Source organism: Gallinula chloropus (genome assembly GCF_964237585.1).
Source record: "Gallinula chloropus genome assembly, chromosome: 1".
Taxonomy (NCBI): Eukaryota; Metazoa; Chordata; class Aves; order Gruiformes; family Rallidae; genus Gallinula; species Gallinula chloropus.
Window position 1 is genome coordinate 113,996,795 of NC_140085.1, and position 25,899 is coordinate 114,022,693.

The 25,899-nt window shown below is 43.6% G+C and overlaps 1 protein-coding gene across 1 annotated transcript in view; it reads right to left on the reverse strand.

Moving 5' to 3' along the window:
* Positions 1-16,326, reverse strand: part of SYNJ1 (synaptojanin 1) — a 66,355-nt gene extending 50,029 nt beyond the window's left edge. Inside the window, exons 1-4 of the mRNA XM_084279531.1 lie at positions 16,035-16,326; positions 4,011-4,097; positions 3,336-3,603; positions 721-946 (exon numbers count right to left, since the gene is read on the reverse strand). Coding sequence (XP_084135657.1) covers positions 721-946; positions 3,336-3,603; positions 4,011-4,097; positions 16,035-16,158 — 705 coding nt within the window. The 5' untranslated portion in view covers positions 16,159-16,326. The remainder of the gene's footprint in view (positions 1-720; positions 947-3,335; positions 3,604-4,010; positions 4,098-16,034) is intronic.
* Positions 16,327-25,899: the final 9,573 nt, after the last annotated feature.

A 25,899-nucleotide genomic window follows, 5' to 3' on the forward strand; every position in this document is an offset into this window, starting at 1 on the left:
TGGGTGGAGAAACTCTCACAGCAGTGTGCTGACTAAATTCCCGAAATCGGATGTGAACAAGCAGACCCCTTGCTGGACGTAACCCTATTGAAGTCACACAGGCTTTTTTAAAGCGTCAGTGAGTCAACCAAAGATACCTGCTCACATGACTGCGGTTGCAGGAATGTCCTGGTAACTATAGTATCATAAGAAGGGAGCAAAGAAAGGCCACCAAAGAATGATTTAATAGCACCTTGCTATTAATAACAAGGGCAAAGATACACCATCAAATGCAGCAGAATTACGTGGCTTTAAAAACTGCCTTTCAGAGGAGCAGTTATGCAACCACAGGAGTGCTTTTATCTTTCCTGAACCAGAAGGTACTGTCTACCTGCCAAAAATCTCTTTTGCTTATTTCTAAGGCCTTTTACTTTTACCAGTAAAAGCTCAGGCCAAAAGATGTACACATTCACTTACAACCCAGTAGGCTAAAAGGAAGTACAGCCAACTACAACAGTTCAGCTGATGGATAACAGCTTCTTAAGCTACTGAAACTCAGACCCAAGCATGCCCTTACCCTAAGCTACACTAAAAAGCAAGATCATCAAATTATGTAACCTACTTAGATTCCTTATTTAGCTGCAAAGGGACTATTCCAATATCTGCTAGGTACAGCCTTGACTTGTGATCTGCTGATTTAGAGTTCACCAGCCAAGCAACATGCGCTGTAGCTTAACTTACCTGCTCTGTTTCAACAAAATTGGCAACGTGACCATCATCGTTTGTTCCCCGAACATTAAATCTGGTGCCAGCCCGTTCACAGCTTAGTCGTGAGATGAGACAAGCCTTTGCCTGCTTGTGAGCCGCATAAATTGTCCTTATCTCCACTCCTCCACACATCAGACGCAACAACCAGTCATCGCAGTTCACACCATAGTGCTTCAGATGCAAGTGCAGGGACTGGTTCCTATCAGGAAGAAAACAGGGGGGGAGAAAAATAACTGGAAGGAAAAAAGGAAATACAGCTCAAATTGTTAAGGCAGCTTCTAACTTATGTTTTACACCCACTACTACAAATAAGAAAAATAAAATACGCGTGTTATAGTTTTGTGATCTAACTCTTATTTAAACACATTTGAAATACTGAGCTTTACAAAAGCACACCTTAAGCACGTGCACAATAGGAATACAGGGCAAAGCCATGAATTATAATGACCTTAAAAAAATAACCCTTATAACCTCTGATCTTTACCCAGCAAAAAAATCAACATTCCCAGCTTGTTTATATTTCTCTACTCAGCCTTGCTTTGAGAAGACAAAGATTACAGATTCTGGGAAAAGCAAGCCAGAATTCCAATTATTGAGTTACTTTTTGTGATGGGTAAACCACCATTTGACTTCACACCACCACAACAAAATAAAGCTAGGAAAAAAATCTTGTCAACATAAATTGCTTATTTCTATTACAGCTCACCATAACACATCACTTGCCTAGACAATCTTCCAGGAATACATTCACAGCCAACTGATTTTCAACTTTTGTAAACATCAATTTCAGGGTTAAGTGTTGGTACATTACATATTGCAGACACCATTCTCTAAAACAAATTACTGCTCAAATGATCCACAGTTTGGATATATTTGTGCATTAAGCAGTACCAATCAATACTGCAGTCAGTAAATACCTTTGGGTTTTGTGAGGTTTTTTTGTTTTACCTCACTCTACTGGGGGTTGGCTTTTGATCTTCTTTGGAAATATTCACTTTTATAAAAAAGAGCTAAAGTTTTCTGCATAGCTAAGAAAAGTAAAATCTAGTAAAACAGCTGGTTTTGTCACTGCTCAGAAAACTCTACTATAACTACAAATATTATATCCAATAGAGATGTTGAAGCTATTAACTTTAACTTTGGCCATTTTATTCTAAACTTCAATAAAAACCCAAACCTGAAATTTAAACACTTCAGTTCAATCACTAATAAAGAATCAAATCCTGTGATTGAAGTATGCATTTGCTTTACAGAAACGTATACTGATGCATTGCAATAGGAGACTGAGAAAGCGAACAATATTCTTTCCCTGGGCACTCTGAGACTGGAACTTGTGAATAGAAAAAGCCCAAGAAAGCTTCCTGAAATACATAAGCAGAATATTTTCTGTGACTGAGTTTACATTTCTAGAGCTTGGAACCTGGAACATTCTGTCTACCTCCTGTAAGGACTAATTCTTATTAAAAAGAAAATAAAATAGCCAGGTAACTTAAGTTTTACAAGGGTGCAAATCAGCCAAGCTTGTTTGGACAAGGTCAACAGGCATCATCATTCCTCAAGCCTTGAAATACTGACTTATCAACAGAGAGCCCAGTCTTTTTTCCAGACAACTTTCTCGGCTCCTCTAACTCCTGTAAACCTACATCAAGGTAGATGTAGGTGCTGGATACCAGAGCTTATTGTCTGTCTTAAAACAGATACTTTGTCTCATATAGCAACCTGATCACATCCCTCCGCCTGACCAAAACAGTGGCAAAGAGTAGAGTAGCCAGAGACAGTTTGGTGGACAAAAGGGGAAAGATCAGTTTTTCACTCATTCTGTCAGCACACTGCCAAGTCTTCAGGACCCTCACAAGGTTTGGGGACACATCCCCCATTTTTAACAAAGGCTGAAAATTCGCAAGCAGAATTTCCTACACGACAGTATGAATCACTGGCATGAAGTTGCTTATTGGTAGAAACAGCAGTGTTCCTTTTACCAAGAATTCTCTGTGAGAGAGTTAGCTATATTTGAATATACTCTATTCAAAAAATTTTCTGCAAAAAGTTGTCAGTGAGTTCAGCAGCCAAGCGATGTGCACTGTAGCACAGCCTACCTGTTCTGTTCCAACAAAACCCAGCAATATGACAATTACACGTGTGATAAAATTTTTAAAGCCCTTTCATATGTTGGAAACCCACTTGGAAACAATAAACACCACACCATTACAGAATGTAGAATGTTCAAAAGATTAACACTTTCTTTAATGTTCCATCACTACACTCATTTTAAAAACTGGCACACTTGATGAAAAATCAAGAGACATCAAAGTTAAAGCACAACATCACGACTACTGATCAGATCAAAGTATAGTACCAGTGAAAATCTGTGCCTTCCAATTAAGAAATGCCAAGTGGCCACGGGAATGTTGTATCACGAATAACATGCTTATGTCCTTAGAGTTAAAATTATGCTATTCTACCTCATCAGCATCTGTGGGATGAAGGTGTGCATTTAAGAGCTGGTAAAGACAAGGGTGAAAACGCGCCACAGCTTAGTTTGCACAGGCATACATTATCCTATGTAACATCTGATGACATGAACTCACCAGAAAAACCTATTATCTGTGGTGTGCTCCTGCATGCTGCGGTGGGCATTGAGACTAAGATCTAAGCTGACACCAGTCGCAGACCATGCAAAGTAAAAGTTCCCCGAGTTCAACACTTTGCGCACTTCCGAGATCCGCTCCTCGTCTGTTGAATCGATTCGTAAGGATACAAATTCAGTGGAAGTAACTCGGAACACTTCAGAGTCTTGAATCTTCCCCACAGACATGCATCCTGTTACTAGAACCAGGTAATGTAACAATGTGTCTCCTGCAAAACAAGAAAAGGCACAGGTCACAGAATGCATCTGGGCGGGGGTGGGACGGTGACGCATTCATATGCTTAAATGCACACAATCTGATCCCAGCTTTCCTGAAAAAAAGTACAAAAAGAACAAACCTCCTGTTCTACAGAAGAAAAGAGAATGCAAACTGGAAAAAATATGCTGCAAATAACAGGGATTGTGAAAACGGAAGTTATTTTCGTCCACTCCCTTTTTTCTGGGAGTGCTCCAAACTTGCAAGTTACTCTACATAGACGACAGAAAAAACAAACCAAACCAAAAAACCACAGAAAGGCCAGTTCCTGTTTTGAAGATCCTGTGCTTTGCAGTTCTACAGGAGCGGCACAACATTCTTTCCCAAATGACAAAAAAAAAGTTTCATTGTTTTACTTACCAAGGTTTAATCTTAATACACCCAAGAGCCCATATGCATCCATTACTTTGGTGTAGGTATTCTTGATTGTGTCTTTTTCTGCAGAAGCTATGGAGAGAAAACGTAAGACTTTAGGACGTAAAGGACCATACACTATGGCAAGAATGAGTCTACCCTAAACTGAAAATCTGAGAGATTACAAAAGTAGCACTGACGTGAAACTTCTGGAGAGACATGGAAATGTATGAGCATATGGCATTTTATAATGGAAAATGAGTGTTTGAATTGATCACGCTACATTTTTAGGAAACAACAACAACAAAAAAAAAGACTTGCAAAACCTCCAAGTGATGCTGAAGGAGAACGTTGGCATTTTTATCATCATCATCTCCTAATATAAAAAGCATCTAAAGCACTGGCAGATGAGCTTCATGAGAATTTTCTCCTGTAATTAGTTAAAATTAGAGTAGTGCTAAATGTTGCTTTTTTTCCTGTGAAAAAAAAATATCCTTTTTCTCTAAGAATAAAACCATGATGTGGCAGTATGATTTCCATGTAAGTAAATAAGATTATCACAAGTACATTTTAACTGGTTTTGGATTTATTCCAAGCAAATCAAAACTCTTGTAGGTCCACAAGATAATGGTATTTAAAAGCCATGTCTTAGGCTAGGAAAACACAATTTTCATAAACATTTTGGAAACAAAAATTGTAACATTTTGGAAGAAATTAAGTGAATCGTTGTTCATCTGGGAGTTAAAACAAGTGCAGACTTTAGAACTTTAATCTGGACTGACAAAAAACAAGAGCTTGAGTGCAAAGCCACGTGACAGAGATGTTGCAAAGTAGAAACTGGATCCCACCTTTCCTGAGCTCATAACTGAGACCACACCTGAAGAACAAAGACCGACAATTCCAGCTGTGCCACTGAATCCTCAGGGAATGGTTGGACTTTTTGATCTTAAAGGTCTTTTCCAACCTTGTAATTCTGTGATCAAGATTTTTGGATCGCCAAGGATCAGCACCTTCTCCCTCTGGAGAAATGGCCTGTTGGGAAATTTTCACTTTGACACTTAAAGAAACTGGAATTTGACACAAAGAAAACACTAAATCAAAACACCTAGTGTTCTGGCATTCTGCTGTGCTCTCTCTTGCCTTGGCTGTATTTCCTTTAGAACTGCCACTGTGAATCCTCCTAAGAAGTATTTCCTAATCTTAGCATAGCCCTGCCTCTGTACAAGCCCATCCCTTCTGTTCAAACATCCACTAGCTCTATTACTGCAGTGGATCAGAAACTCCAGTACAGATGAAACAAACAGCCTGAAATCTAAACTCATTCAAGGTTTTTACTGCATTTTAAAAAAGCTTCTTTAACTATTACCACTCATATACTGTTCTCCTATCATCCAGATGCTAAAGATAAGAGCATTATAGCAGCATAATTATTTTCAAAGTCCTCACCCCAAACAAGTGTTAAGACTCATGGCCAATCTAAACACATTGTTTACAGACAGGGATTTTGTCAGCATCACCAGGCCATGTTTTTCTTAACCAGACCACCATCAGGCTGGAAAGAAGAACTCCTAAACCTCAAAACTCAGATCTTTCTATCCATTTTCAATACACATCAATGTTCTCTTCTAAACTTGACTTTTGGTGACCAGAGAATTGCTAACCTTCTCCTTTCACATTTCAAATTACTAATGAAAGATAAGGTTTAGTTGCAAACTTTTTGCAGGATTTTTATTAAAGGTGCCTGACAGCATTTAATGACATTTCAGAACAATGTTTTTTTCTGTCTTCTGTGGATTTATTCTGTTTGTCCATTACACAGAACACCCGTTATCCTTGCTAAGTCCTAATAAATAAGTGCCCAAAGTAAATTAAATATCACAGGCTTTGCAACTGCAGATCAACAAAAAAGCCACTTCTAATAAAGTGGCAAAGGGTTGCAAAACAAATAAACAAACAAAAAATAGAAAAAACTTACTGTGGGTGGTCACTTATTATTTCCTTAACAAAGCACTGAAGCACCAACTAAACACATTTTATGCCACGTTTTTCAGTTAGATCAGATCTAATACAGTGTGAGCTCTGAGCAAAGCTTTTCCATAGTGAGTAAGCACTTCTATTTCCCACTGCTGGCACTTTTACCTTTATTTTAAGGCCAAAATTTACATGGTTAAAGAGCAAACATCACACACTTCAGGAGGCTTATTTCATCCCTTCTCTCCTGGCATATCCTCATCTACCACTAGGTTTCAGCCACTGTCTCCACAGAACCCAAGTCCTGGCACAAGGGACACTTAACAAGTCTCTCAGCAGGTAGCCAGGACACAGAAGAGCTTACCTGGAACACCCTCCTACCACCCCCCATAAGGCAAACCATACCTACTGCAAGTTACAACTTTGTAACACAAATTCATTAGGCAGATTACCCTTCACTGAGGGTACCTGTTTGAACCTCCAGCCATCAGCGTTCACAAACCCTGAAAGACTTAGGATATTTGGTGATGACAAGTATTACCCAATAATAAGGGCTAAAAATGGTTATCACAAACTTCCTTTTCCTTAAGAAGCTGAGCTAAAAAGGCAGCAGTCTCAAAAGTATCACCGACAGCAGAGAAGGGAGCAACTCCACTGCTGCCTCTGCCCTACCACAGCAGCACCAACCCACACCACGCAGGCATCTTTTGGATGGTGACTACTGCAGTGCTCAGGCTGCTTTTGGGGTAATGCACCGTAAGGGACTTGTCACCATGGAGAGTACTACAGTATTAAGGAAAGGCACTGCAGTACTCTGAAAACCAAGACAAAATGAGGAACAAGACACAGCTACACTACAGTCCTCTGCATTTTCTTCCATCTGAACTGTTGGAGCCAACAGCTCCCTGGGGACCAGGACACTGGTAGCCACAGGCACTTTCCAAGGAAGACAGGGAGGCTGGGAGAAAACCCAGCCCAGGAGACCCGGCACCTCTGTGAGAATGGGCTGAGGTCAGGCCAGGATATCAGCCTGGTGAGGCTAACTGGGGCCACATACAGTCCCAGGATGGCCATGTAGGCCAGTGGGGACAGGGACGGGCCAAGGATAGGCTGGGACATGAGCCCAGCTTGGCAAGGCCCATGTCCAGGCTGGGCAGGGTTTGAAGAGCTAGAGACCAGCGCTTTGCTCCAGCATCACCGGGGCAAGGACTGACAGCCCTGCGGGACTGAAACAGGATCCTGGGCTGTGGACAGGGTAGAAGAAGCCCCAGGAGAGCTGGGCAGGGCCAGTCAGGGCTGGTGGCATCCTCAGGGCCCTGACAGGAATAAGCAGTAACACTATGAAAGCATACAAACGGTTGTACAGCTGGTTTAGACCTAAAGTCCTTTTAGCCTCCAAGCTTTTACAACAGTTTCCTGAACCAGCACCTCTCCAGTAGTGCTAGCCACAAGGATGCTTTTCCTTTATGGATGGAAAAAAACCCCAAGCCACAAACACCAAGGCTGGAGTGTAATGTATTACTGACTGCCACTGCACATGGCATTTCCCTTTTCTGCAGATACCTGTCATGGTGTAACCCCAGCACATAACTAAGCACCAGGCAGCCACTCCTTCACTTCTCAGCAAGGGGGTGGGGAGGAAAATGGGAAAAAACATTTTGGGTTGATTTAAAGATAGTTTAATAGGATTACAAAGGAAGAAAATTATATTGATGATAATAACAAGAAAAATTTAAAAAAACCTCAAGTGGTGCACAAACACAATTTCTCACTACACATAGGAAAAAAAAACCCCAAAACCCTAATACCCAGTCTGTTTCTGAGCAGTGATCCCACCTCCTAGCTCACTTCTCCAGTGCTATCCAGAGGATGACGTTCTGTGGCGAGGAACATCCCTCTGGCCAGGCTGGGCCAGCTGTCCTGGCTGTGCTCTCCCAGCTTCTGATGCACCCAGCAGGGCATGAGGAGCCGAAAATCCTTGGCTTAGGGTAGGCACTGCAGCTACCTCACAGCAACTAAAACCATCAGTGTGTTATCAATGTTATTCTCATTCAAAATCCAAAATACAGTACTATATCATTATTAACTCTATCTCAGATGAAACCAGGACAATACCAAATTAAATCTGCTGGTTTGCACATCACCCTGTACCAAACAGCACGAATAACAATTTAAGTGCTCTGGAACCATCCATATTCTCCTCATGAGAAGTTCCACATTTAATTCTTCCTGTCTCACCAAAGCAGTCAGCATCACGAAGATCTACACTCTCTCACTTGGTTGTGGTTTACCCCAGCACGCAGCATGCAAAGCCATCGGACACAGCTGGGTATGCAGGAGCCACTGGAGTTATGGAAAACCATGGCTACGGCCCCATCACTACAGCATCTCATCTTCAGCGTACGCACAGGCAGCTTTCAGTTCCCTCTACGAACAGCTGAAATTACCAGCTGAGTGAATTGCAGCTTCTAAGTTAAACCAGGAAGGCTAAGGTAGTCCTGACAGAAGGAGAGAGCATTTCCAAGAGCATTTCCTCATTTCCTCTGTTACATTCTTAATGAATGAGAACATCTCTTCCCAGATTGGTAGGCTGGCCTGCGGCCACAGGAGCCCTTTTGACTTTGATTTATGAGCTCTGTCTCTAGAAAAAAATGCAGCTAATATAAATATGCACTTAAAAAAACAAAGTCCTACAAATTAACGAACCCACTTCTTGGGAAATTGTCTTTTCTGTTTATTCATCTTTAAATAGCTGGGAGTAAGCAAACACAATTTAGGCTGTCTAAAAAAACCCAAACATAAAATGCTATCACTTGCTAAGAAAAAAAAAATTAAGAAATGCAACTTCTAAAGGCAGAAATTACCAGCTGGAATGACAACTTTCATCCACAACACTGGATTTAACAGATTTTAAACTATACTGTAGAGGAGGACTAAACAGTAGACGATGCAAGCATACATATGCCTGTGGATAAAGATGGACACAAAACATTACTAGTCAGTATTTCTTTTATTATTTTGTGTCAGCTCAGATGTTAAGCACAAAGGAAATCAAACACAGCTTCTGCTTAACCCACAGCATGAATTAGATTCAAGTTGATTAATGTCTAGAACAGAAATAATGACTTGCAGTACCAAAACAAAGACCCCAAAACCCAAACACCACAGCACTTTTAAAGGGATTTTCAGGTCAGGTTGTAATGCACTCTTGTAGAAAGCCAGCAAGCTTAATGTACAGTATCAAGAGGAAAAGAATAAAATAATTATAAGTCAATCTTTATTAAAAATTAATAGGTCATAGTATTTTAAAATGTTAACATATCATTAGTTCCAAGTTAAATCACAAGTGTGCATTTGTAATAATCACACCTTATCAATTACTGACTCATAAGAAAGGTGGCTGATTAAATTATTTTAAAAGAATTGTGTCAATCCCCTTCCTGTTACACAAATGGAACTCCATTAAAAATTCTGTCTTCAGGTCAACTTGGTTCAACCTGTGTTCTGCTTAATACCAGATTAGAAATGACTTTTGCAAGCTTAACAATTACAAAGCTTAACATTAAAAGTTTTCATTTAGGCTTTCTGCAGTTATATTCTCTGTGGGTCCACAAGGTGCCATGACAACACATTATCATTCAGTGGCTACAATTCCCAGCTAGATCATAGGACACCGAGCTGGGAACAAAGGCACACTCCTGAAATGATGTGCCATTCCTTCAGAAACAAGACTTATTTAAGTTAGATTAGGAGGGTGGGAAAAAAAAAGCTATTGTCACTTTAAAAAGTTTAAAAATCTGGAAAATTTATTAACTCTAATATTCTTAGTTTGGTTTTGAGCTTTTAAGATTGATGTTTTCAAGCTTCTCTGTCAAATGAGGGCAGTTAAACCTTCAGTACTCAAATTAAAGCTAACACTTCAGTATTACCACATTAGTGCCACTAAAACAGGACTGGAGTCACCACTGTCATTTATAAATCAACCAAGTGAAGAACCAGTTTATTACTCTTCATACTGTGCCAACATGAATAAATGCACAGAACACTGGACGACAGCTGATACTTAACTCTGCCATAATTCACATGATTTTTGCTTTGAATTACTAAGACGATTTTTTCCCCCTGCTCTATTTGCTAGTACAAATTATGAAGTACCATTATTCACTTCAAAGACATTTATATGTTACTGTATCTTAAGACTATAGGGAGGAACCCACAATTAACAAATCACCTCTACCCAGCAATGAAAAAACCCACCCATCTACCTCTAGGTGTTAGCAATTCTATTTAAACACTGCATACCAGATAAAGGAAAAAAACAAACCACCACTGTTTGGAACAACAGCAAAGAAAAAAAATAATTGTAACAAATGAGGTAATTAAAAAGTTTGGTTGCTTTAGCACTACTTTTCAATATTACGCAAACTTACTACACAAAATGCATCATTTCAACTACCACCACTGAGGAGTGGGATAAAAAACCCAAACAACTGAGGAATAAAAGTGTGAAAACAAAAGCCTACCTACGCTACAGCTTACAAGCACTTCCAGCAGATCTGGGCTTTCTGACCCAGTTACATGTTCTCCACTGAAAATAAAAATTTATAGAACTAATAATTTATAAAGATTTTCTTCCAATACTGAATGCTTCAATTAAAATAATAAAATTTTACATGAAAGCCAACTGCTTCAATTTTTGCTGGCACAAGTCAACTCACAAAATTACACAACTGTCAATTTTAAAAGGTGCTAGCATGCAAAAAAGCTACCATATTATCTGAAATGTAGAAATGCTAATTAGTTTTCATAAATTACGTCTGAGTAACTCCGGAAGTATGCAAACTAGAGTTCTTTAGAGACATTTAATTAGCAAGAACCATCATTCACCGGATGTTCAGTAGTGCAAAACCAATCTATCACAAGTGCTACCATAGAAATTAAAATTTACTGAATTGAAAAGGGAACAGTCATAAAGTGAAATACTTGTTGCCAGTGAAATCCCATGTTAAAATGATGCGACTGTTATTGTGAAGTTAAGTCTACCTTAAGAAGCAAAAAGCCTTCAGATTCTGTTGCAACTAAATGCTTTTTAGTACTTCCAGAACTGCAGAGCAAATTCTTGCAGATCCATTACGCCATTCAAAGAGGTAACAGTTCTGTCAGGTGAGAGTTACCACCCTGGCCCACCAATCTCCTGGGAAGAGTCTTGCTGGTCTTGTGCTTTGCACAGCGTGCTGAGCCAGCGTACATGGTCTTCATTAAACCACGGGATTTTGCTGGAAACGCCTGGAAAGCAACGAGAGGGACATCTTCCCAGCTAATCCAAATGGACAGGGAATTCTGGCAGAATCCTAGGAAAGGCACCTGATGACAGGACAGCTTAATAGCCTCCTCTACCAGCACAGGTGCCCTTGGTATCCACTGTACCTGTTGCTTCCCTGCAGCTCCTTCAATGTTTTAAGATACTATTAAATGGGAAGGTGGAGTGAGGAAGATGACAATCAAAAGAGCAATAAAGCCAGGAAAGTGAAATTGGTGTTTGCCTTCCATTCCTAGTCCCTTCACGCTGACTTTGGATGAAATCTCTTTCTACCACAGCCTGTATCTGACCTTTCCTCTCTAACATAAACACATGCTTTCCCCAGGATGAATTACTGCTTGAAGAACTTTTAATTCTTATTATTGTACCTTATTATGTATTGTTTATATGTATATAAAACAGGAAAATACCTATATTAAGCTTATTTTACAGGGCCCCATCATGAAAAACAAAATGCAGTCATGTATTTTGAAATATTTTCCTTCCCTCGCTGAGGGAGCACAGTTCCACTCAAAACTCTGTATAACCATCAGTGGGCTGAGGAGAAGCAGAGAGTGGCAGTTCATTACTGGTGGCAGCAGGAAAAAACAGCCCTGGTTGTGAGCATACAGAACGTTACTCTCCCTAACAGATATGTACGTATAGCAGGGGCTCATCAAACACATCTGTCAGGATGCTTCAAGCATCACATAAATTTAAAATCTCTTGCAAATTTATTGCATCCCATCTGCTTCTGTGGACAGATAATAACCTGTTTGTTTGGGATTTTTTTTCCCCCTCTGAGAATGCAGCTTGGAAGCATTTTCTTTTTAAAAAGAAGTGGGTGATAGAATAGCATTGCTAAACATGACTATGAACACCAGGATGCCTGCTGCGCACAGGTTATCACAGCTCCTTCTTTACCTAGCTCTACAGGGTGGGCACAGCACCTCTCTAGGTGGGCACAGCATCTCTCAGGGTGGGCACAGCACCTCTTCCTCCTCACACCTGCTCTCTCCTCAGCTTTACCACAAGATTGAAGTCAAAGGATGCGCACATAGCTCCTGCTCTCTCCACTCAGGGCTCAGTATTTTCCCAGATGACAGAACACTCTCCTTTACTCATCGCAGGCGACAGGAGTAAAGACTGCTTCCCACTCACTTCGTTATGACTCACCAGAGAGGAACAGGGAGAGAGAACACTCTCCTGTTCAGTCAATGAAATCTTTGCAGGTAAGATATCTCATTAAAAAGTCCTATTTCGAAGTATAAATATACTGTCTGTTTCATATGTCAAAGAAGAAAAAGAAAATAGATCTATGACATCCTCCCACTAAATTCTAAACAAATCAGCACTGAAGCGGCTGACATTTAAAATCAAGTGTTCTCAGAGGGCCTTGAGAAGCAAGTTGGCAGGATCCCCTCAGACTTCAATATCTGGAGCTAACCCAATAAAAGGAGCAAGTCAATAACAGGGGTAGTAAATACATAAAGGCAAGATAAGCATTGCTCCAATGTTTTGGTCACAGTAACCTTTGCTAACCCACGTCACAAGCAGTACATAGAACAGTTCCAGCAGCAGCACGGCCTGGGCTGCTTCCATGTTAAGACTGAGTGATTATGCAACGGCCACCTCTGAACTCCCCCTTCAGCCTTCTTCTTCTCTTCCATCTTATTTTGTTGGCTTGAATAACAGGTTCCATGCACATGCAACACGCACCCAAGAGTCACACACCGTACGAGTTGTGTAACATTTCACAGAGGCCTAACTAAACCCCCTGAATCATCTCGCGGTGCTTCACTGCAAGGGGAGGAGGTTAATACCGTTATCCTTCCCTCAGCAAAATGACAGATGCACTTCATCTAAGACAGCAGTTAAAGGATCAGCAAGCTCTCACTCCTTCCTCTTAGGCCATTTCACATCTAAATTTCTGCAAGGGGATGGAGTTCCCAAAGGCTCTCGGGACTCAACCAGGTGAATTAATCACTTTTAATGGCAAAGTGTATTTTGCTAGGTTGTGCTTGTATTACACGTTCTATGTACAGGTAAGAACTATGACGGGGCACAAGGCTGAAAGCCTTATTTTAATCTTAGGTATTTATTAAAACCTTTTGAAAATGTCAAACAGTTTGAGATCAGTGTTGTCAAATTTTGTAGAGTCTAAAAAACGTTAGCATCACCAGCTTTTAAGAGTTTAAATTTATGCTGTTCTGGAATTAAACTGATGCATACTTGATCTGACCGTTTTCCCATCTATTCACATAGATTTTACAGACACATGGGGAATCTTCCCAAAGGACCAGTCTTAACCAGTATTAACACTGGCTTTTAGATTTGTACCAATAACTAGAAGTTAGTAAGGCCACAGACTAGAACATTCTGACTGGTTTCTGTGGCATGACTAGAGAAGCAGAGAAGTAGTACTTTATAGATCATCCTCAGGCACTAAGAATCATACTCCTTTAAATATGCATTAAAAAGATTAGATATCAGAAGCAAACAAGCAGCAGAAAAAGAGGGGGGGGAAATTGTGAGCTAGGGAACTCTAGAGCTTTTTCTCCTGTCAATCCATTGTGATCTTTCAAGCATTAACAAAAGAACTGGTGTTTCAGTTCCTAAAGAGTTTAGGTGCAAAAAGGGAATTAAAGCAAAATGCCACAGCTAATAAGCATGGGGAAATATGCGCATTTACCAGACAGAAAAAAGGTAAGCTGTTTATTGGTTAAGGTTACTTAGAACAATACTCAGAGTAACTACTTCTAGCCAAGCATGAATGGTTCCTATGTTGTAACCTTTCAATTAGAATAGCAAGGACAAACCTTTACAGATTAGTAACACACACTAAGTACAGAACCCCAGAGGAAAGAGGCTTTCCAACTTCCTTCAGGTTCCGTTTTCCCTGTTTGGTAACAATACAAGCATAGAAGAAGGCAGGAACTTTGATAAGGTTTTTACTTTTTAGAGAAGGCATTTTATCCAGGTTCCTGCAGTGGGTCACAGCACAAAAAGCTACTAACTTCCTGTCCTTTTTGAGCATAACTTCCAGGAATAAAGTAGCTTAAGCATGTTCAGTAATTACTAAATACATGAAAAATACTAAATACATGTTAGAATAAAATTTTCCTCAAACCTTCATTTTCCCCTGTTCTACAGATCTCACTAAACCTGATCACTAGCGTTATAACTGGACACTTATTCGCAGCCTAATCCACAGTACACAATACCTTTCACATACAAAGTAAATTAATTACTTAAATACAGAGGAAGAAGAAACAGCATCAGAAAAAAAAAGACCCAAGTCTCAAAAACATAAGAAAAGCACTCCTTGTTTTTCACCTGGATCATCATATAGTCACAGCTACAATGTCAATCACACCAACATGTCCCATCACTAGGCCTCTAACAGTTAAAGACCTGTCAACCTAGTTGCCCTTCTCTGCACCTTCTCCAGCACCTCAGTGTCCTTCCTATACCGTGGCACCCAAAACTGCAGCTTCTAACTAATCGTATGTTAAAGATGCAGATTGAACTGTATGCCACACAGCACTTGTTCATACAGCCTGTCCAGTGCAGATGGCTCTATGACCCAACTCCAAGCGCCTTGCACAGCACACAGGGACAGTCAGGTGCCTCAGACAGAGACTGTGCCGCTGCCAAGGAGCACACTCAGGCACAGGAAAGCCAATTGCCAATACCAAATAAAGGCAACATAACTCAAGTCCCACTCTTCTTCGGAAATCACATTTCTGACTCTGGGTATCGTTAGAGAACACGCTCCCCGTTCAGCCTACCCCAGCCTCAAAGCCACAGTATCCTCCTGAAAGGTAGGTTTCTGAGTCCAGTCAGGCTTCAGGCAGGGAATCAAATCTCCCATTTTCTGACTAGGTGCTCAGAATAGCTCGTCTAGAAAACCGCAAACAGGCATCAGAATTAATCGATCAAAGAGTTATTGACAACAAAAAAATTAAAATACTTCCATGATATGAAAGCTTTCTACAAAAGAGTCAAAAACAAGCTTAGAAACCCTCTGCAACAAGGTGCTCAGACTTTCTTAAGAATACAAACCAAACTGCATTTAAAAACCCTATCTATAGGGTCCACAGATCTCATTTTAGTGCCCTTCAACTATGGCTTAAAAAAACCCCAAACATCCGGATGGGAGGAAGAATTTATGGCAAATATTTAACGCAATTACAACTGAAAAAATGTAAAAAATAACTTTGCAATGCAAGACACCTCGCTCCAAATATTACTCATTTTATTACAAGACAAATCAATACAGAGTCTCAAGATAGGTTAAAAATACAGGGATAAAATAAAGCTAAAAATCTAAAAGCTGTCAAAAATCGTGATACAAAATAAGATTAAAGAACAAATTAAGATGATATACCGTTTAAGAATATGTAAGTTTTTATTATGAAATACAACATAGATAATTAGCTTTTCAATGAGTTATCACATATTCAAAAAGAAGTTATTGTAACCAAAGAAAGCAGATGTTGTTGGAAGCTATTAGATGAAGAAAATTTAGTATTTGTGAAAGTATACATGCATGATGAAATGTAATTAAATGTGTAAAATTCTCAGCAGATGAAGATATGAAAATGTCTTTTTTCCCCCCGCATTTAAACCAGAAGCCTCTCCGTTAGCAAATAAGAAAAGAGAACAGTAGCTTCTTTATAGTCCATAAATAAACAGCTTACACAATGTCAAGTCTGCCAACTTTTTTACATTGTAGTTATCAAAACAGATCGACTTACAGAGGACAGCCACGGCTCCGGATTCAAACATGAGACATTCTTCTCTGTTCCTGGTTTCCACTATCACACTGAATGGAAGTGGATCCAGCTTGTGATAGACGCGGTATCCTTTACTGAAAGCCATTTTGCCTTTATCAGAGGCGGTCCTGTCCAACACAAGATGATGTTAGTGAAACCTTCTGGTGCTTCCAGATACTTTCTGCAAAGCAGGTCTGACATCCATTCTTTCCTATGGATTTTAGGTGTTTAACAAAAAAACAAGCAACAAAAGAAAACCAACCCTGCTCGCTCTTTCTACCTAGCGAGGCTTATTTTATCTCATGTTCTAAAACAAATACAGGGACTGTCTAAAGACAACATGACAGCGTCTCAGAAATACAATTACCCAGAAAATCATCTCTCAAAATAAAGGATTTATTCAAAAGCTTAGCAGAGACAAAATAAACAGGATTTCTTCTTGGGGGGGTAGGGGGGGAAATAAATAAAATAATGAAAATAAGGTTCTCTAGCCACCACAAATACATAAGAACCGCAGCTGTCTTAATCATAAAGTAATGCCAAATGCAGAGGACCAGAAGCCTGGGCAGCCTTCAAATTCTACACCTATTTTACTGATTTTGACCTTGTACAAAAGGACAGCACATTTCAAACACTAAAGCTGTTAAAACGGTTTAGAAGACGGTAGAAAAACGTCACCCTATGCTGTTTTTTCTCTTTTAAAGGAAGAGCAGGCTGCCGTCTGGATTTACAGCCTCCCCTGCAGCGGCCGAGGGACGAAACGCTGCGGTACCGCGCTCCCGAAACCGCCTGGAGCCGCCAAGTTGAGATCCTCCTTTGAAACGACACACACCCCCGAACACTACGGAACTATAAACAAAAGCGAGAGCAGCCAGGTTTTACGGGCTTAAGCTCCGGAGACACGCAGCGAGGGACGTCTCCCCGAGCGCCAGGAGCACGGGGCTTCTGCCCGCTCCCTTCTCCTCAGCTCCGCGGCCGCAACCTCTAGGGCGGACACGGACTCTACGCCGCCGGTCCGGAACGCGCCGGCCCCGACCCTCCGGCGCAGCCCCCGAAGGCGCAGCCCCGCCCGGGCAGCAGCCGCGCCGGTCCGGCCCTTCACCCGAAGCCCCTCTCCCGCGCCGGGCAGGAGGAAAAGGGGCTACCGAACAGCCGCGAGCTCCCCACCGCCCGGCCGAGCGGCGGCCCCGGCTCTCGTACCGGGCCGGCGGATCCCCGCCCCGCTACCACCTGCCGCCCGCCGCCGCCCGGTGCCGCCGGTACCCACGACGCTGACGGAGCCTCCATCTTGTCTGGCGCCAGCGGCGCCCCCGCGGCCCGAGCCCCTCAACAGCGACAGCCGGGCTGGCTCCGCTACGCACTGACAGGCGCCGAGCGCCCCCCACAGCGCCGCCGCCCTTACCCCCCCCCTCACCCGCCCCCAGCCGCAGCGGTACCGGCGCCTCCCTCACCGGCCGCGACACCTGCCACCGACGGCCGCCCGCTCCGCTCCGTGCCGCGGGAGCCGGCGGCACCTCACTTCCGCTCCGGCCCCGCCGTCCCTTCCGCATTGCGCCTCCCGCCACCGGAAGTCGGTAGAGGGCGTGAGGGGGCGGCGGCGGCAGCACCGGCGGCGGCGGGGTGTAGAGGAAGGGCGGGGGGGGAGGTGGAGTGAGGGGCTCGGCGCGAGGCGGTGTGCGAGGGTGGCCGTTAAGCGGCCTCCTGCGGGCGGCGCGGCGCGGGTATGGAGGTGTCGGCCGGCGGGAGCCGCGACACCAGGCTGGGTGGCGGCTCTCCCGGACCCGGGTTCCCGTGAGGGGCATCCCTTGTGTGGGCCCGGCCGGGGCCTCGTTGAACCGGAGAGAGCGTTGCCGGTGAGGGCTGGGTGAGCCCGGCTGTCCGGGCGGAGCTGTGCCTGAGGAGAGCTGTCCCCCCCAGGGCGGTGAGGCGAGAGCCCTTGGAAGCCGCCCTCCTTTCCCGCTGGTCTTCTGGCAGCGCTGGGTTGCAGGCTTCGAAGCTGAGAAACGCGGTGTGGCCGCGTCAGGACGCCTCCGGCCCCGGCCCTGGTTGCGCCGTTTATTACGGGTGCAGCAGGGAGAACGACCTTCGGGACAGGCTGGCGGGTGGCAGCGCGAACCGGGAAACCTCGCCGCGCAAACCGTGCGATGGGCGCGGAAGCCGTCGTTACAGATGCTCACCGAGCACTGAATCGCGGCTAGAGCCTGCCTCTGCCTGACGGGCCTCAGGAGTGTTAGGGAGAGGTCGTAAGCATCTCATTGGAAATTTCCCTTCGGTCCGTGAGGACTGTAACTGGTAGAGTACCGGGAGCTTCACTGTATGGTGGTGGGGATGCATTGCAAGGTGCTTGGGGAGACTGCAGACGGCAGGTTTGAGAGCTATGTGCCAAAATGAAGAGAGAAGCGGGCTTTGCTACACATCAGTTGGCACTGGGGCCGGTGGGCAGCTTGAGGGGAGACCTGAAGTAGAAAAAGCAAAACCTGAAAAGCTGTGGAGAAACTCTCTTTGCTGAGACTATAATTTGAACTAAAGAACGTGTGTAAGGGTGAGTGTGAGAAGTACCACTGCCTCCTCAGACAAGAGCTAGGCCATCTTTAACTTTAGATGGGAGCGCTTTTTCCCCTCTACCTTCTCATCTGAGATCAATTCCTGTTGCTAAGAGTAAAAATGAAAACCACAAAGACCCTTTCTGTTTCTTACAAACTATATGTTGAAGCACAAAGAGTTATGTTTGATATTTCCCCGAATAACTCTGGTCTGTTCTGGAGAAATGGTAGATCATATACATACTCTTTTGATATTTAAATATGGTCTTATCCCACATACCTGCCATAGGCTAAGTACCAATTGAGCGGAGTAGACTGGTGGGAGAGAACACCAGCAAATATATGTGATGTAAAATACAGTGTAAGTAATCTTGGTATATTTTTAGCTGGCCAACTTCCTACATGCATTATGACGACCCTAGTGAAAAGGCTCTATTTATAAATAACAGTATGATATTTTAAAAGACTATTTAAAGATAAGCTTCATGGGGTCTGAAATTACTGGAATGTATAATTGCTACCAGCTTTTTACAGCTTGTGCTATTTCTTACTTGCTCGTGGCAGATGCTCACAGGTAAGTGAACTATCTCTAGCATAGCATCAAAAAGAAACCCATTAAACATTTTTACTATTGAGAATGTAAAACAATAAAGGAATGGCTTTGTAAAACAATAAAAGTATGGCTGTGTGGGAGCAATATCCTGGTTTTATCCACATGTCAAGATCACTAACAGGGACAGCAATTTAAAGTTTGTTTTAGAAGATACACCCAAGACCAAAAGGGTACATAATTGTAATGTAAAATGATGTATCAAGTTTATTCACATTTGTTTTTCAGCCAATAAAAGGTTCAGATGGCATGTGTGGTGGTTTTCTTATGTATTTTAATAATGTAATAATAATGTAATAACTCATGTATTTTGCCTCAGGGTAATTATTCTTCTGGTAGTTAATCATTATTACACAGTTAAAAATTGACTACATCATTTGCTTAGTGATGTTTCAAAATGTCAGAGAAGTGCACCCATCGAAAATACAGAATCACAGGCTGGTTTGGGTTGGAAGGCACCTCAAAACCCATCTGGTTCCACTCCCCTGCCATGGGCAGGGACATCCTTTACTAGCCCAGGCTGTCCAAAGCCCCATCCAACTTGGCCCTAAACACTAACAGGGTTGATGGGGCAGCCACAGCTTCTCTGGGCAGCCTGTGCCAGGGCCTCACTGCCCTCACAGGCAAGAATTTCTTTACAACATCTAATCTAAACCTGCCCTCCTTCAGTTTAAGGCCATTATCCCTTGTCCTGTCACTCCATGCCCTTGTAACCAGCCCCTCTCCAGCTTTCCTGTAGGCCCCTTCAGGTACCAGAAAGCTGCTATAAAGTCTGCCCAGAGCCTTCTCTTCTCCAGGCCGAACAAGCCAAACTCTCTCAGCCTGGCTTCACAGGAGAGGTGCTCCAGCCCTTGGATAATCATCCCCATGGTCTCACTCCAACAGGTCCGTGCCTATCTTGTGCTGCAGACCCCAGAGCTGGACACAGTACTCCAGGTGGGGTCTGACAGAGTGGAGCAGAGGGGGAGAATCGCCGTCCTCCACCATAACACTTCCTGTTATGCAGCCCTGGCTACACCTGGCTTGCTGGGCTGCAAGCACACATCGCCAGCTCACGTCCAATTCTTCATCCCCCAGTATCAGCTTATGTCAGCTGCGAATGTAAAAAGCGTGTTGCTCTCCAATAGCAGGAGCTTTGATAAAGCTATTATTAACATCAGAAAATATTGCTGCTCCAAAGGTAATGGAAAAGGAGAATGAATATTTGATTTTCCCTAATTGCCAGTGTAATATACTGCATAATATGGCAAAGCATATTACAAACAAAGTTTAACTCATTCTTCAGTTTTGTGCAATAAAAGGTTTTGGTGACATTTTTTCCCTCTACCAACTGAATTTCAGAATCTCAACAGCCTTCAAGGTACGTGGATGTGTCATGACAAACTTCTGTAATGGGAGCTCAGGGAGCAGGGCGGAGGTAGGGGAGTCACGAATGAAGAAGTGAAGTTGAGCCTGGGATAATAAAGGTGCGAGGGGAAGGTGTTCTGTTCATTGTATTTGCTTCTCAGTACCCAAATCTCTTTTAATTGGCAATAAATTAAATTAATTGCCCAAGTCAAGTCTTGTTTCCCATGACAGTAACTGTTAAGTCACCTCCCCATCTTCAACTTGACCTGTGAGCTTTTTTCTCATCCTGTCGGGTTGAGGAGGGGAGGGGAGAGAGCGTCTGGGTGGGTGCCTGGCTGCAGTCCAAGGTCACCATGTCACAACTTCACAGGGGGTCAGAGCAACGCCTACTCGAAACTTCGTTGCTGTGTGAAAGAACCGGCTGAAGGCTGCTCAGCAGCCTGGGCAACAGTTACCTTTGGTATCCAAAAGGCGGGGAGGCCCAGGGCCGCACTGCCTTTTGCCACAGAAAAGGCAGATGTAAAGGCAGAATGACGATGCCTGAAGGGGGAAGACGAAGGTTTCTGAGCCTGCAGGTCCTGCTGAAAAATTAAGAGAAGGAGTGCAAAAAAAAAAAAAAAAAAACAAAAAAACAAACCAACAAACCTCAGTGGCAAAATCCAGGGAGAGCAGGAGCCTTGGCCTCAGCACTAGCAGCAGCCACACACCCTCCACCTCTCCCCTTGGAGCAGCAGCAGGCCAGAGCTGCCAGGCTCTGGGCTCGTGCACCACTGGCAGCGAGATCACCAACTGGTTTACTCTTCCCACCAAGTGTTCGAAACACCTTTTTCCTGGGGACAGCTGTGGTGCTGAACCTCACTAAACTGGCACACTGACAGCAGATAGAGCAAAGGTTTGAAATCATGCTTAGTGTGTATAGCCTCCCCAGCCTTTATCTTGGGCCTCACTCCTGCAAGCTCCCGCTGCCCATTAAATCTTCAAGGCTGAGTTTGCTCCGTCCGCCACTTGTTTGCAGGCGCAGGTTCTCTGAACCGCTAGCTCCTCGGGGTAGTAACTGTGTGTGTGCGTTGTAATTTCAGCACCTCTAGGTCAGTGAGTGTCTTACCCTGATGGGAGCTGTGAGGTAAAGTGGCGATACACAACTGAAGTGCGCTATGGTGATTTTACGCCCGGTGTCCCCAAGGTGTGTGAGGTCCATAGTGATGCAACCTACATCCCACTTAGTGTTTTCTGTTAGGTTGGTGTCACACAAGTCTGTAACCAGTAACTAGACAATACTCAAGGTCTTGTACAAAATCTAGACTATATAAGTTTTGGCTTAAGCATGTAAGAAAAATACCACACCAAACCTTGGAGATACATCTGTGCTTCCCTCAAGGTCTCTGCTCTGTGAAAACATTCAACTGTGCCCATAAAGCACAGAAGTACTGTGAGATGAGTCAGTGGGGTAGTTCACATATTTGAACAAAACTGTATGCTTAAGTCATGGTTTGGAGCAGAACCTTAAGCTGCAGGCCCTCACAGTATTGCAATTATTTTATTCCTGTGCAAATATTTCTGCATATTTAGGGCAAGAGTTTTGGTTATATAGAGAAATTAAGTACTCTTGGGCAAGAAGTCCTACATTATTTCATGGCGCAGACAGACTAATTCAACTAACGATTGATGTTTGTTTTATGCCACATGCAGGCAAAACCGCTCAACTCTGATCCATCCTGTGGCTGCATGCAAGTGTCTCAAAACACCCACAGCCACCCTCTCCCTCTCTTGTGATGATGTTTTTTTTGAAGCCTCCTTGGAGTTCTCCTTTTCGTACACACCGCTACTGTGTCTGGCAGGAATGGTTCACTTGTGCCTTCCCAGGGAAAGCCTCATGGTCAGATCACGGGTATCATTCCCTTTTAGGTCACGGGACACGTAATTTCCATTGGGCAACTAATAAAGCCAAGGTAACAGGGATACTGCTTTGAAGCACTGCCACACGTTAGGAGGACAGTTCAGCCTGGGACAACACATCTCACCGGGTCATTCTACCAAAGCTATACACCACATCAAAACTGCAGGTGCATATTGCCCCCCTCCAGTGTATATATTTAAAGTTCTTTCTTAAGAAACGCCCTTTTCATAGAGTAACTTGGGGACAAGTGAAAGCAGAACCAGCGATCAGTAAACTTGTGGAAAACTAGATGTGTCTGAAAGGAGGAGAAAGAGGCATCAATCACATCACTCCCTGTATTTGCATGATTCTTCCTCCCACTTCTCCATTTCACAGCTCAGATTTCATTTTGGTTTCCTTTACTGTAAAGTTCGTGGTTGTTACCGGTGACCTTTAGGGGAAAGGCCTTTCTGTACTAACTGTAATGATAATTGTAATAATAGAATAATGGAAGTAATTCTGTAATATCATAGAATCCTGGAATGGTCTGGGTTGGAAGGGACCCCAAGGATCATAGAGTTCCAAACCCCCTGCCACAGGCAGGGCCTGTTTGTAAAAATGTCAGTGACAGTCAATTTTACTTGCAATTCTTTCTTACATGTTCTACGTCCTTCCTTTGCTTAAACACCAGTAACTACTAAGGAGGTTATTAGGCTTTTCCAAGAGTCCCTGTAGAGTTCTGAGCAGAAATAAGATCGCCACGTCACTAAAAGTGTTAGTACCTTCTCACATGGGATTTCACCATCATTTAGGACATCAGTCTCTAAACATCCTGTAATAATTTGTTAATTTTGATGGTGAATGCATGGTAAACTACAGGAGAAAATATTAAAGCAGTCCTCTTCAGGTTATATCTGAACTGAGCAGCAGTTGTGTGTTATATTGCTTAAAGATGGTGTGGTGGGTTGATGCTGGCTGGAGGCCAGGCACCCCCAAAGCCGCTCTGTCACTGCCCTCTTCTGCTGGACAGGGGAAAGAAGATACAAAGAGAGGCTCCAGGGTTGAGACAAGGGCAGGGGGAAATTGATCATCAGTTACCATCACAGGCAAAACAGACTCAAAACGGAATAAAATTATTCTAATTTATTACCCAGTCAAACCAGAGCAGGATAATGAGAAATAAACCCAAATCTTAAAACATCTCCCCTGACCCCTCCCTTCTTCCTGGGCTCAGCTGCACTCCCAATTTCGCTACCTCCTTCCCCCACAGCAGAACAGAGGGATGGATAATGGGGATTGTGGTCAGTTCATCACATGTTGTCTCTGCTGCTCCTTCCTCCTCTGGGGGAGGACTCCTCACACTCTTCCCCTGCTCTAGCCTGGGGTCCCTCCTACAGAGGACAGTTCTCCATAAACTTCTCCAGCATGAGTGCTTCCCACAGGGTTTCAGTTCTTGACCAATTGGCCCAGCACGGAGCCCTTCCACAGGGTGCAGACCTTCAGGCCCAGACTGCTCCAGCATGGGTCTCCCATGGGGTCACAATTCTCCCCAGCAAACCTGCTCTGGCCTGGGCTCCTCTCTCTACGGGGCCATGGGTCCTGCCAGGACCCTGCTCCAGTGCAGGCTTCCCACAGGTGAAGCACAGCCTCCTTTGGGTGCCTTCACCTGCTCAGCATGTGGCCCCAGGCTGCAGGTAGGATCTCCGCTCCACCATCATCCTCCATGGGCTGCAGAGGGACAGCCTGCCTCACCATGGTCTTCTCCATGGGCTGCAGGGGAATCTCTGCTCCAGCACCTGGAGACCTCCTCCTTCTTCACTGACCTTGGTGTCTGCAAAGTTTCTTACATCTTCTCACATCCTTCCTTGGCTGCAAAAGCCATTTGGGTTTTTTGTCCTTCTTAAATATGTTAATAAATACAGAGGTGCCACCACCCTTACTGATTGGCTCGGCCTTGACCAGCGGCAGGTCCATCTTGGAGCCAGCTGGTATTGGCTCTGGTGGACTTAGGGGAAGCTTCTCGCAGCTTCTTGCAGAAGCCACCCCTGCAGCCCCAGCCCCCTCACCTCCTCACACTGACAAAACCTTGCCACCCAAACCTGAAACAGATGGTTACATAGAATATGAACGCTTTGCTACTAGCACGTAATTTGTATCGATAGGTGAGATACAGGTGAAGTGGTAGAAGTGAAAGTGGTTGAACTGGAAGTGGTTAATTTGTTTATAAATAAAACTGGGTAACATTAATTACATAAAGTCTCTACAAGTCCAACCATTTACACATAGGAAAGGCACACCATTGTCCAAAAGGAGATTATGTATGACCCATAAATATACTGTGCTGCAAGATTCTTCATGTTACTGTTCTCCAAACGTGACGAGAAAGTCCTCAGGTGTGTGAGCGCTGAGACACCATAGCCATGGGCTGTCATTGTAGTTGAGGAAGGACGGGCAAAGTGTGATATGAATAGCTGATCTTCTGCAGTAGTTAATTAGGAAAATGACCACAGGCTATCTTGAAGAAAAGATTCTTTATAGTTCTAATTCATAATGAGGTTACGAGGAAGATACGCTCTTCGTTCCCTGCCTTAGTCCTACTCACAATCCAAACTGGAGCAAAGCGCCTGTACCTTCAATAGTAAATGCCTTGAGCTTTGCTGCTCTGCTAGTCTGGAGCTGCATTTGTAGTGTGCACACCTACCGAGTGTGGTTACACACCTGCACTCCAGTTCTGTAGCTTATGTATAAATATGTAGATAGATAGATACGTATACAGACAGAAGCAGAGCAAAGTTTGGGATGTAAACTGGCTTGACCCTACAGCTTTTCTCACCCCTGAACTATAGCCTGGGAGAGCACAGGAATGACTCATTAGAAGCATTCTTCCCAGAGAGGCACTAAAGTGTGTGAATAAACATAATTCCCAAACCAAATCCAGTTACTGTCAGTTTATCAGCCCAGGCTGCCAATCCTGCAGGGCGCCTGGGAGGGCCACAAAGAGAGGCTGAAGGGGCTCTCAGGGCACATGGATTACTTACTGGTGACTGTGTTTTCTGAATGGGACACCTTTTGTGACAGATACCTGGTGCCAAAAGAAAGTGCCCACTCCAACCCCTTTCCTGCACCCTCTGGAGCTTTATTACCCCCAGTGATTGAAAATCCAACTGACACCTCCTGGTCAGGTACTTCCCTTATTTTCCAGTGCTGAAATCTCTGAATCAGCCACTTCGCTGCTTCAGGATTGGATGGCAGTTGGTATTCCAGAGGTAGGAAAACTAGTGAAAAGCTTTAGCATTTGAGGTTTTCTGTTATTCTGCAGGAATCTGACGGTACACAACGGGTGCTTCCATTAATACATCCTGAGAGGTCAACTCCTTCAGCCATTTCAGTCAAAAGAAATTCCATTGTCTGCAATATCCAAAGACATCTCCACCCCTATCACACTATGAGCTGTTTGCTCCCCTGCAAACA